Below are 13,209 nucleotides of genomic sequence, written 5' to 3' on the forward strand. Positions count from 1 at the left end.
ACTTGTGCCCTTCGTGTCTGGCCCTTATCCCCGAGGGAGAGAGTATGGGAGAGGAAGGAAGGAAGGAAGGGGAGATGTGCTTTTCCTATGAAGGCAAGTTCCAAAGAATGAAAAGAGAAACCTTGAGGTCAAATCTTCCCACCAGGAATCTAAGCCATGGGTAACCACTGGGGGTTTGGCCACCAGAATGGGCTTACCTGAGTCCTGGAATATGGTCATCAATCTTGTCCCCAGAAGAGTGGCTTTAAAGTCTGTTTGTGGTCACTCCATGTCACCGGAGGACCTAGGTTCCCTTTTGTGGTTTCTTTGTCTCCTTTGTAAAATTATTTAAAAGCTGACTGAGAAAGTCTTTAAAATTTTGATAAAATGATTCTCGAGCTTCCTTCACAGTCAGAATTTTAGAGAAAAACAACGACGCAGGCAAACGTAAATCCTGGCATGTCTCCAGAGGAGGGAGAGGGGAAAGGAAGAAATCCCTGCCTTTCAGTTAAGGTCAGCAGTGGAGGCCTGCAAGCAGGGTCTCAGGAGGAACACCGAGGAAGTTCCAAGCATTGGCTCAAGCGCGTTTAGGGATTTAGATGGTATCCAAAGAGGAATCTTCTTGAGTTAGAACTTAGAAAGTCAGGCAGGCTTAACCATCAATATCTGTAAGTCAGGCTTCTAGAGGGTGTGATTCCATTATTTCACTGAGGGGATAATTATTCCTCCCACTTCTTTAGCATAGTCCTCAAAAGAGTCTGCTTTCCTGGTCACCTGGCCAGGCTCTTGATAGGCCCAGTTTGTGCCAAGTCCTTCACTGCTTGTTCCTGGAAACATGACTAGGAGAGTGAGAATGAAGAACAGACAGACAGACAGACGGGAAAGCCGGGATTCAGTGACCCAGGTGTTTACTCTGGTAGTGCATACCTACTAGGCAGCAACCCAGAACTCCAGGGTGTTTATCATGTACAGCGTGAAACGGGGAGGTTAGCTGGACTTGGTGCATCTCTGCACCCACTTGCACAGCAGAAACTGGGACCAGTTCCATATCTCAAAGCTGGGCAATGAAGGCTGGATTTAGAGCTAAGATAAAACAAGTTGGTGACTGTCAGGGAGTGTGCAACTTGAATCTCCAAATTGGTTAATTGCTCTGTCTCAATCTGGTCATTGATGTACAGTGCTTCTTGTAAAAACATAGGAAGCCAAACCCACAGAGAGTATAGTTCAAGATGCCGAAGGCAGCAGGGAATCCCACCCTGCCTTTGCCCCCCCATTGCTTATTTGTAGCCTGAATTGCATAGCAGCATGCTTGCAGAGACGGTGGCTGGGCAAGCCCCAGCATGTCCATGCCTTGCCTTTAGCATCTGCTTTCCAATGTTAGGCTGAGGTAGTTCCAGCTACTCAATCGTGATGACACAAGTCTAGGCAGGCGACACCCAATCAAATCAGGCCCCAGCAGAAGACACCAGTGGCCCCTGGACGAGCCTCTTTTGGAAGGCACCAGGAATTTCCTCCCCCCTCCCCACCCGATGTGCCCCACCCAGTCCGGGCTAAGTGGAGGCTGGAGAAGAATGGAATTTATCATTCCAAAAACATCTGAAGTGTCTTCCACTGAGAAATAGGACGCATGGGGAGGGGAGGGGAGGGGAGGGGAGGGGAGGGGAGGGGAGGGGAGGGGAGATGCAAGCCTGCCTTTCCCTCCCCTAACATTGCCCCGAATCTCAGCCGTGTACATTTTTAGCCTACCAATTTGGAGAAATTATGCACATACCTGACCCTACTAATCAATGTTGAAAGGTGAGCTCCCTGCCAGAGGACTGAAAAGTCCGTGGGCCTTGTCTGCTCGCTCAGGAGGCAGGTAGGAAGCAGCTGCCTCCATCAAAACAAGTTCATTTTACCCAGCAGGATTCCTCAGCGTTCACACCGCTGAGGGGCTGGGCCAATCCCGGTTGGGGTGGGCTGTCTGCTTAGGCAGGGTGTTTATCGGTCTCCCCACTTGTTTATCTGCCTGCATCCTGCTGTCTGTGAGAATGAGAAGTGCCAGCAGTTCCCCTCTCTGAGAACCATTCCGCTAAACCCGAACAACGCTGCACGTTCTGAATGGCTGCACGGGACTTCACAGGAATCCCAGGGCAATTTCTAGTCAGCGCAGCTTCCCAGGAACAATGGTGGTAAACCGGAATGAAGTGTATCGTTAAATTTCATCTAACAAGATGCAAGGTATCAGCCTTGCCTCTGCCCCGCAGGACCAGAGCCTGCCCTAGGGGGTCTGCAAGTTCACCCAGCTGCCTCAGATGGGAGGTGTAATGCTTTAGAGACCTGGCCTAGCAGGAAGCTGACCCATCTATCCAGGGCCAGCAGCAGCTGGCTATGCATGGCAGTATGACAGGAGCCCGGCTCATCACATTTGGTGACCACTGGGTTATTCCAGAAAGGAGTTCTTTGTGTGCTTTGGGAACAGGCCACATGCTGACCATCTGCGATGCAGGTTGGTGGGGTTTAGGCAAAAGCCCCACAATGCTCCCTCAGCCAGGAGAGGCCATGCTGAAAGTCATGCTCTCTTTGTAGTTAGAGGAGCTACTAGTCCCATTCTAGAATGACAAAAACACCTTTAGCGGCCTCTTTCGTCTCCTTCCCTTGGCTAGCACGCTTACTCTTCATTCAGGCAGCACTGGCTTCCTCCAGGAACACTCTGGTTTAGGTGGAACCTGTTCTTACGCCCCATGGTAGCCTGTGTTCCCCTCAGAAGAGCTGTAGCTGTGTCGGCCTCTGAACCCTTTGCCACTCTCAGCAGAAGAAGCCGATCTCAGTCACTCTCCAATGGCTTAGACTGAAGCTGTATTTATCCGGTAATTGTAAGCAGGCTTCTGTGTCAGGAGGATCTAAGTTCAGCCTCTAGGTTTATCTAATAAATGAACAGGCTGTCTGTTGATATCATCGAGCCCTCCGCTTCCTTATCTGAAAAAACATGGATAATAACCTCACCTCTTAGACTTGGAAATGAACTGAAATAATGTCCCCAGGACAAGCTTACCATGTGGTGCGCAGCTCTCATCACTCAGAATACTGTCGTTCCATCCTTCAGCATTTTATTTCCCAAAGCAGCATCATTAATTGATTTTTTTCCTTGTTGCAAATATTTAACAGCATTTACTGTCTCGGAAGGCTAAAAATTTTTTTTTATCTTGAAATATATTATCTGTAATTAATAGAACCACGTGCCCCCAGGTAATCATCTCCGGGCCTCTTGGGCTTCTCCTCACGCTACCTCTGATTATCCCTGAGGTACAGCTGAGGAAACCTCATCACGCATCGTGTGTCAGCTGGGGGCTTCAGATGCAAAGAGGACCAGCATCGCAGGCCCACATTCTCCCCTTCCCCTCCCTCCCCTCCCCTACCCCCTTCCTCACTTCCTCTCCTCTCTCTTCCTGCCTTCCTTTATCTCTTCCTCCTGTCCCCTTGCCCTCCCTCTCCCCTCCTTCCCGTATCTTCACCCCCTTCTTTAAGAACTTACTGAAGCAATCTCTATTCCAAGTACCATCTCGGAGCAGCCTGGCACATCCAGATCTTAGTTACTCCACCTAAGGGTGTCAGTATAATGTGAAGGACACCATATAAACGGGGGTACAGGTGCTGCGGGAAAACTGAGAGAAGGCAAAACCAAAACTAGACCCTGGGCTCACATTTCCATAAGACCATGAGATGACCAGGAACAAGGCCAGTCAAGGGAGCAAGTGGCAGGGTCAGTGAGCTGGCCCAGTGGGTCGAGGTGTTTGCTGTACAAGCCCAGTGACCTGAGTTTGACGATTGCCTTAGCCCACTGTGGAAGGTCAACACTCTCTCCCAAGAGTTACACACTGACCTCCACGTGTGCACTGCACACACACACCATACGTGCACATGTCAATAAATTCGATTTATTAAAAAAGGAAAAACACGAGGGCATGAAGACCAGGAAAGTGACAGAATGTGACATCCAAGTTCTGCCAAGTGAATAGGATCGGAGGGTAGGGTTACCAAGATATGGAGAGAGATGTGAGGCCGGCGGAGCAGAAAGGAGCCACATTCGAGGAACCCTCTGCCATCTGTAGGCAGTGTCTCTGTCCCAGGAGGGTGGTGGCAGAGCCCTGTGGATCTGGGAGTGGATAGCAGGTGGACTCAGAACATAGTAAGGACAGTGAGCTTACAGGAGGGGCACTGTGGTGAGATACGCCATGGCCGGAGCAGGGACTTAGCAAGACCCTGTGATGGGCTCAATGGGGGAGAGAGACGGGAAGTGAAAGGAAGCCCGGTCTGCAGGCCATGAGAGGAGGTGGCTGCTGCAAGGATAAGGATTGACACCTGACCTTGTCTTTTGTATTTTACATGCATATTTCACACATGTGTGAATGCATGTGTGCATGCACACGCATGCACATGCGTGCACACAATACATTCAATATCCTTTTTAGTTCATATATATACATATATGTGTGTATGCATATATATATATTTGCCAAAATAGTTTAGACTATTGTTATATACATATATATTTGCCAAAATAGTTTAGACAGAATTCTCGTTCCTTCTATTTTCTGTTTTGAGGCCGCCATGAGCAGTCACAGGCATAGAAGGCTCTGAGGATTGGAGCTCAAGTCACCTGACAGGCACATTCTAGCAGAAGCTACTTTTCCTGGCCAACCATTCACATTTCACAGTGCTTTCTTGATTCTTCTCCACTCAGTTTATCTGTCAGAAAAAGGAGGAAGCCAGGAGAAAAATCCTGTTTGGGTGTGACGTGCCTCTCGGGAGTATGGAGCCCTCGAGTGGCACTAGGGTGGGGGGAAGTGACAGACTATGACAGTTAGTGTCCTGTCCATTGGATGTTTCAGCTGAGAGTGGACAGAGTGGCGGGCAATTCCAGGGCCGGCCCTCGGAGGTCTGGTCTCAGTGGCAGAGCCAGCACCACGGACAGCAGAGCGGTGAGCAGCACTCCCACCAGCAGCCTGGCCAGACTGAAGTGTTCCAGGTAAATCCAGCGAGCAGCGCCTTCTCGTAGGTGTAGGTACCTGCGCCTTCTCTGCTTCCTTATGCCCCTCTCTGCGCCTCTGCCTGCCCTACCCGGTAGCCAGCAAGAGATCCCGCCCAGCCTGTAATATGGGGAGCCCACAAGTAGAAGGTCCTCCACTGCCCGGTCAAAGCCTGCGGGTACACAGAAGATGCAGACAGGCCTTCAGTCTTTTAGATGTACCCACACAGGGATGGCTGCCTCCTGAACCTCACACCAAAGTTGCCCAGGAGGGATGTATGGAGCCAAAGACGGTAGGACTCTGGAGCAGGGTCCATGCCCCTTTAAGGGTAGAGGACCTCAATGCTCACCATGGCAATATGCACAACCTCCAAGAGCTGCAGGTCCCTAGGGGCTTCAGCCTATCTCCTCTCCACTATGGCAACCAGGAGACGGGACTCCCTTCCCCCAGACCCTCAGCCCATGACAGCTGGAACAGTGCTCAGCTCTCTAGACCTGGTTGTATACTGACTATGGGTCCCAGGCTGCTTCCACACTGCCGCTACTGGAGACATACCTTGCTGTTCTCAATTCCCAGCACAGACCAACTTCACTGTGCTGATGACAAGGTCATGGGACTGCTAATCACACAGGGCTCAGCCTCCCAGGTTTCTCCGGAAGGCTGTAAGTGCAGGTGTAAGCCCTGTGACTCCCCTCAGTTAGAGTTGGGGCTGCCCACCCTGTTTCCTAGCAGCCACCCAGGCTATTCTGTGGGGCCCCCAGAGGGCTGCCTGCCCTGTGTAGCAAGGCTCCAGGTAAGAGCCAAGTTGTAGGAGGCTCAGGCCACACTCTTCCTGCTCAAGGTTCAATGTCCCATTCACACACACACACACACACACACACACACACACACACTTCACTCCCACCTGGTCAAGTGTCATCTTCACAGACCCAGATCTAGATCCAGGTGTCACTCAGGGGTCCACAGGGTCGTACCCCCTTCCCAGTACAGGGAGGTGCCTTTCCCAGGCCCCCCTTTGACTTCCTTCCTTCCCATTGCAAGGACCAGCCCTCACCCACCGTTCATCTCACACAGCGACCCGGAAAGGCACAGTTTCCTAGCAGTGTGTCTCTTCAAGGTCGCGCTGCCAAAAAGAATTCTTGGTCAAATAATTTTGTGAGACACCAGTTAAAGCAAGTTATGCGGTTTCCTTCTTGCAGGATTTACCAGAGCCTTTATTATACCAGCGAGGACTGGGTCTCTAGACAGTAAAAAAAGCGTGCTTTGTTTCCCAAGCACGTTTGACCACAGAATTCTTTTCCCACCGTTATTTCATGGACTGGGAACTGGACAAAAGCCCAGTGGAACTTTTACCCTAAGGAACTGAAACTCCCCAAGTGTTTTCAGGACAGGTAGTCTAAGGTCTGGTCCACTAGGACTAAGTAAAGTAACCAGCCTTCCACTCGGGGATGGCACCACCAACCCTGACAGACCCCTGCACCAGGTCCTACCTGCTCAGGCTCCTGCTTGGTTGGCAGTCACATAACTGTTCGTCTGTCTTGCTGCTCTAGGCCTTGCTTGCCCAGCTGGGCTCTTTCCACTGGTGGGCTTAGCTTTAGAATAAAGGCTTTAACCTGGCGGTGTTTACCTTCAGTGTGACCACCCCCCAGGATGGTCAGCAGATCCCAAGGGAGGGGTCAGGTATTGAGGACCCCTGATCCCAATATTATTTGGTCCCAGATACCAAGCTATGCAAAGGAGCCCTTGCTTACTAGAGAGATGGCCAGGGGGATTAGTGACAGGCTGGACTCCGGGACAAGGGCAGGCTCCAGGTGAGGCTGCTGACCGTTGGGGCTTTCTGTTCTTCTCCTCTACAGGACATGCTGCCTATGCCGGGGGACCCGACACAGGGGACCGGCAATTATAACATCGAGGACTTTGCTGACCTGGGCATGTTCCCTCCGTTCTCTGAGTAGCTTCAGGCAAAGCCAGGCTCCTACTGCCCAGGCGCAATCTTGTCATGGCATAGATGCTCATGTTCAAAGGGACCAACCCCCCCCACCAACCCAGCTTGCCCTGCTGCAGGGTCCCCAGAAGCCACCCTGACTCCCCATCTCCCTGGACATGGCGTCATCTATCTGGCTTCTTGGGTTTGGGATCTTTGTATTTATTGTACTTTATCTGTGTGCTCGGAAGGGGGCCTCCAGGGTCCTTAAACTCCATTGTGAATAATCTCTTCATGGACAGTTGGCACCCACCAAGTGTTTGCTTGGCATCCGCAACGGCTGGCAGCACCAGCAGGTCTGCCTGGTGCAGAGGCTGGGTTTCCTTCTGCTTTTCCACAGCTGCTGCCTGGGGGCTTCAGGTGGAGAGCTGGTAACCTCCGTGTCCTGTGCCAGAGCCAGGAGCACTGAGATTTGGGACTCCCTCCACGCACTGTCCTGGATGGCATGGGACCGGGCGTGCTTTGTACAGCGAGAATCAGAGTTGTGACTTGGTAGATGTACTGTGGCCTGTTGGTGTGTGTGGCCAGTGAGTGGGAGAAGCTGTCCCTACTCAGCTGCATTTCAAAGGGGAGCTTGACAGGGGCCTGGGAGCTGGGCTGACGGCCACCCCTCCAGCACTGTCCCCAGGAGTCAGGGCTGGGGAGCTGTTTACTTTGTAAGTCAGTTCTTCGGTCCTCTGACCCTTTTACAGACAGCCTCCACGTCAAGCTTTTAGCCTTTCCTCCTTTCAACCTATGAGAGCTCTCCCTCCTCCCTTAGGAGGCCTGAGGGACAGTGTCCTGATTCCACAGAGGTCACGGCATTCTCTCTGCTCTGTTTCCTATCCAACACCTCCAGGAAGTCACACCTGGGCCTCCGTACAAGGTTATGATGCCCCACCTCTCAGTGTCCCTGACCCCTTCTGCTCCATAACCGAGGAAGATGGGACCACATTCTGGGTGGGGAAGGGTGCTCTGAACCCCTTGAGCCTTGGTTCTCAGAAGACAGAAAAGCCAGGAGTATCCCAGAAGGGACACAGGCAGGCCTTAGAGGCCAGGGACCCAGCTCTGACCACATTCTGACAGTGGTCTTAAGGTGGAACTATGAGCTAACTGCTAGAAACTTCTGCCCGGCTTATCTCTGACACCAGAGTCCCTGTGTCAGTCGGGTTTGACAGAGCTTCAGACTCCATCCCAATTTCAAGTCCCGCTGCTCCTCCCCTCATCCCCTGTGCCGTGGCGAGTGCTGCCTGCCTGCCTTCACTTAATCGAGCCCCATCTTAAGTAACTCATGGCCGTGGATCAGCCCACTAATGCCCAAGTGTGAGAGAAGCCACCGAGGCCTACCGGGGCCTCTGGAGCTCTTTTGAATGTGGAGGCTAAGCTCTCAGACCAGCCCTGCCTTGCTGCCTAGCTCGTGGGATGCTGGGAGTACATAGGTTCCAGGACCCATGAGAGCAGAATGAACATGTGAATTAAAGGCCCCAGAGACTGCCAGTGCATTCCAAAGCTCAGCTTTGCCTGCCATCCAGGGTGTACCAGGGTTTTTACAGGATTCACCTGCAATCTCTACTTCACTCAGCAGAATGCCCTTGGAGATGCCTGTCCCTGACAGACTCTGGCCCCAGAGGTCCTCAGACAGCTTTGAGTCCTTCCATGGAGAGTAATAACACAGCCTGAGGTGTACCCCAGCCTTAGAATCCCAAGTAGGTCTCCTGTGTATGCTGTCTGGTGCACCTTCTGTCCCCAGCAGCCTGGAGCTGGCCTCAGGTGGCGAGCATAAGTTAGAAAAGAGAAAAAGGCCCAAAGCGAGCTTCAGGAGCAAAGACTCCTTTTCAGGGATGACATCAGCCATGGCCTTTAGCTTGTGAGTTAAGAGATGTGGGAGCTGTGGGTTTGGTTTTTTACTGCCTTTGGAGGGATGTTGGGGGCTTTTCTTGGGTATGTGACACAGTTTGCATAGGCTGTCACTCCCCGGTGTGAGCTCACCTGCTTTGTGATGGCTATGACCTATCACACAAGCAAAAACACGTCATTTGCTAACCAACAGTAGCAAGGCTAAATTGCAACCCTCTCTGTAAGTGGTCGTGGGTTGCTCTGTCCTAACTTGCCAGTCTACCCTACCCTAACCTGCCAAGCTGATGCTCACCTGAAGTGCCGCCACCGGGGAAACTGAAGCAGGAAAGGTCGTGAGCTCAGGAGTTCAAGGTCGACCCGGGTGACATCATGAGACCAAACTCAAAAATATACAGCTGAATAACTTGGCTACATTCCATGGACTGAGGAGTCACCAGCTACCTGGCTGCTCGCTTCCTCCATTGCCTAGAATCTGGGACAACTTTGAAGAGAGTGCTCATAGGGCATGGGCACACTTCCACATGTGCCATGCCATGCCTTGTGCCCTGAGCTGGGTTTGCTGAGGCAACCTGCACAGCCTTGTGGATATTGGCTGTGGCAAAATGGAGCTGTGCCCAGGCCCTGCGGGGCCCAGCGTTTGCTTTGTCTAACTACATCTATGTCCTTAAAGAGGAAATTCACAAGCAGGCTTCCGTGGACAGCAAGCACTTACTCATCCCCCATTTAGCCTTTCTTCTTATGGATGTGAACCGTGCCGTGGGTAAACCATTTGTATTTCTTGAGCGTTCTGTATGACTAACAGGTATTAAAGTCACTGGGTATATGTGTAACTAATGTAACTGCCTTTTAAATTTTCATTACAATAAAAAATGACTTTGCTCTGAACGGCGAGTGCCTCGGGACCAGCTTGGTAATTGATCAACTTGAGGCACCTGCCCCTGGGGATCTGGGAGAAGTCGCCTCCAGCCAATCAAGGATACGCAATGCAGGCATGCTAAGCAGCCACACTTTGCAGGCTCTAGCTACTTAGGACCAGAGAGGAAACAAATGGTTCCTGAGCAAAGTTCTCAGCCTGTGTGACTCCCTTGATAAACCTCTACCTCCAAAATAATATTTACATCATGATTCATAACAGTAACAAAATTATAAAGTAGCAACAAAAATGATTGTATGTTTTGGGTTCACCACAACATGAGGAACTGTATTAAAGGGTCCCAGCATTAGGAAGGTTGAGAACCACTGGTCTTGAAATTCCGTGTAAGGCAAGGCTCTCTAGAAAAACTGGACTTCACAGACACTAAAAGTATTTGTTTTGCCAAAGACTTTAAAGAGAATGCCTGCAAGAGAGGAGCCCCGAGTCACACATCTGAGAAGACTTGTGTCCAGGAACTTCTGGGTGCAAGGAATCACTCCTGCCACTCGAGACAGAAATCTGAGTTCCAATGAGAAGAACTGAACGTAGCACATCAGTGTTTTTCCCGAGAATTCATAGACAGGCTGCTGGGTGTGGCACATGCCTACAGTTCCAGCTTCAGGCAGGCTGAGGCAGTGGGATTGCCTGAGTGAGCGCAGGAGTTCCAGACCAGCCTAGGCAACATGGTGAGAAGCTATCTCAAATGCATGTATTCACATACAAAGCAGTTACAGATATGACATTCCTGGTTAATATTTTAGTGCTAGAGAAATTCTAAAAATCACAAATGTTGTTCAGAATAAGTGAGGAGACCTCATTCATAAGAAAATAGTATGGCCTCACCCCATGGAGGTTTCTAACTGTGCTTTTTGTTTGTTTTGGTTTTGATTGTTTGTATGTTTTTTCAAGACAGGGATTCTCTGTGTAGCCATGGCTGTCTTGGACCGATCTGCCTGACTCTGCTTCCCAAAGGTGCGAGCCACCAATGCCCGACTTCTTACAAAGTTTTAACAGGATTTTTTCTTATTTTCTTTCTTTCTTTTAGTTTTTGTTTTTGTTTTGTTTTGTTTTTTTGAGACAGGGTTTCTCTGTACCTTTGAAGCCTGTTCTGGAACTTGCTCTGTAGACCGGGCTGGCCTTGAACTCTGTCTCCGGAGTGCTGAGGTTAAAGGTATGTGCCACCACTGCTGGGATTGATAAAATGATAAAATGCCCTGACAAAAGCAACTTGAGGGAGAAGGGGGTTATTTTAGTTCACAGCTCTAGAAGGTATTCATCATGGTCAAGAGAAGTCAAGGAAGACTGAGCTTGAAGCAGCTGGTCACATCATCCACAGTCAGGAAATAGGGATGAAGCAGCTGGTTACACTTCCCCCACAATCAGGAAACAGGGATGAAGGCAAGATAGTGTTCAGCTCACTTTCTACATTATATACACAGCCCAGGATCCCCTATCCAGAAAATGGTCCTGCCCACAATTAAGGTGGGTCTTCCCACATCTGTAACCCTAATCATGATACCCCCCCCCAGCGCGCGCGCGCACACACACACACACACACACACACACACACACGTACACAGAATGCCAAAGGACCAACTGCCTGGGATTCTAGTCTGTCAAGTAGAAAATTAATGCTAACCATCACAGACCTATTTTCTAAAGAGTACACGTTAAAAAAACAAATTATCCACTAGAGGAGGAGGAAAACAAGTGATTTGTCACCCGTTTCCTGAGAAATCCTGAAGTCCTTAGGGGTTTGACCTCGGGAGGAGATAGCAGGGAAGAGTCTGTGACCAGTTTGCCCCATCTGCACTGGCTCGTGGATGGGAAGCTAGGGAGACTGCAGAGCAGGGACATGGCAGGAGGAGACAGCAAAGCCAAATGCTTGCAAGGACCTGGGCCAACACTTTAGCTGTGTTCCTTCTGTTGTTGATAAACTACAAACCGAAGCAAACGCTTTACTTAACTATTTTCCTAATTGTGCCTGTAAGTCATGTGGAGAGGACAGGAAATTATTGAGAATTAAACTGTGAATATGTGATTTGCACTTGTAATCCCTGCACAAGGGAGGTGGAGCTAGCTAGATCCCTGGGGCTCAATAGCCAGCCAGTTCTAGATTCAGTGTCTCAAGAAAAAAAAAAAAAAAGGATGACGACTCCTGAGGAGCATCCAAGGTGAATCTCTGTCTTCGCATTCCCACGCATGCACATGTACTTGCACACACCTGAACATATACACATTGTGCTCCAATTCATTATCAGAAGCACGAGTAGAGGGAGGGAAGGTCAAGCTGAAAAGTGAGGGGCACTGGCTGCTCAGAATTCAGAAATTGCCATCATCTCCCCGTCTCCCCGCAACTTCCACCGGAGAAATTAAAGCATGTCTTCAGTTGCTATGTGGAAGGTCACTTTGCTTATTCACCTCCAGCATGTTATTTCTGTAAACAGTTATGCGACACCTACCACCTGTTAGCCATGGTGCTGGTGTTTCGTTAACATAAAGAAAACCTAGACGTCCTGAGCATAGTCACCCATCCCCAGGGAAAGAGATGAGCAAGCAGAACGTGAATTTCTGGAATGTGCTAAGAGCCTAGGAATAGGATACCCATTAAACACCAACACAAGAGAGGGCTGCATTCAGGAAAGGCTGAGGTGATGAGCATGACTTAACCACTGGCAAAACACCCTGCCCCTGACTTGACCTCTGGACCAGGGTTTGAAATCCCACCAATCCCTGATCTGGCCCCAGAATCAGACCACAAAAATCCACCAATTCCTAGCCACCCTGAAAAGCTCTGCCCACCTCCCCACCCAAAAAACTCTATACAAGCTCTGTACCCTGTTCAGTTTGCTGCTGTTTCTCACCTGAGACAGCGCTTCCTGGGTTCTTCCCAATAAATCTCCTGAGGGAGGTTTGTTGTGTGATGTGACATTTTTTGGGAGAATGGGACTCAGCTGTAACAACTTTTGCTGGAGCCGGAGCTGGAGTGGAGAAGAATGGTAACACTTTCACTGGGGAAGCTTTCCCCAGGCAAAGCAGAGTTGTTACCCTCCAGAGGACTGGAGTAGAGTTGTAGCAACTTCTAGGGGAAACCCTCCCCTGCCAGAGCAGAGTTGTTACACTTGCATTGGGGAAGCTTTCCCCTGGAGCAGAGCTGTAAGCTGCTATGCTTACAGTAACAGTGACTTTGCGGTATTCCTTGGCTCCTGATTGCCAGGATCCCTTCCCATCTGAACTGCGATGCTTACAATAGTGTCTTTGCTGGTTCACAGCTTCTGAGCTCAGTTCTTCCAGGGAACACTTGAAGCATTCCCATCTCAAATCCCAAGACTCTAATAAATTACGCCACAGGTGCAGTCTCCCTGCAGGGCACTAAATTAGAATGCCTGGCACACATCCTGCGGCTGGTTCTTTAGAAACAACCTCCCAGCCCCTGATTCCTCCCACATTTTTACTAAAAGTCAAATACATAAACGAAAAAAGAAATT

The 13,209-nt window shown here is 50.2% G+C and overlaps 1 protein-coding gene across 10 annotated transcripts in view; it reads left to right on the top strand.

Moving 5' to 3' along the window:
• Arnt2 (aryl hydrocarbon receptor nuclear translocator 2) overlaps positions 1-9,693 on the top strand; it is a 160,129-nt gene extending 150,436 nt beyond the window's left edge. For 8 of the 10 annotated variants that reach the window (XM_087901521.1, XM_087901520.1, XM_087901527.1 and 5 more), the window contains 2 exons: positions 4,851-4,987; positions 6,845-9,693. In XM_087901521.1, the coding sequence (XP_087757647.1) occupies positions 4,851-4,987; positions 6,845-6,943 (236 nt within the window). In that variant the 3' untranslated portion in view covers positions 6,944-9,693. Of the gene's footprint in view, positions 1-4,850; positions 5,020-6,844 lie in introns of all 10 variants that reach the window. The other 2 variants (XM_087901528.1, XM_087901529.1) reach the window with 1 other exon arrangement.
• Positions 9,694-13,209: the final 3,516 nt, after the last annotated feature.

Source organism: Myodes glareolus, chromosome 24 (assembly GCF_982192425.1).
Source record: "Myodes glareolus chromosome 24, mMyoGla1.1, whole genome shotgun sequence".
Taxonomy (NCBI): domain Eukaryota; kingdom Metazoa; phylum Chordata; class Mammalia; order Rodentia; family Cricetidae; genus Myodes; species Myodes glareolus.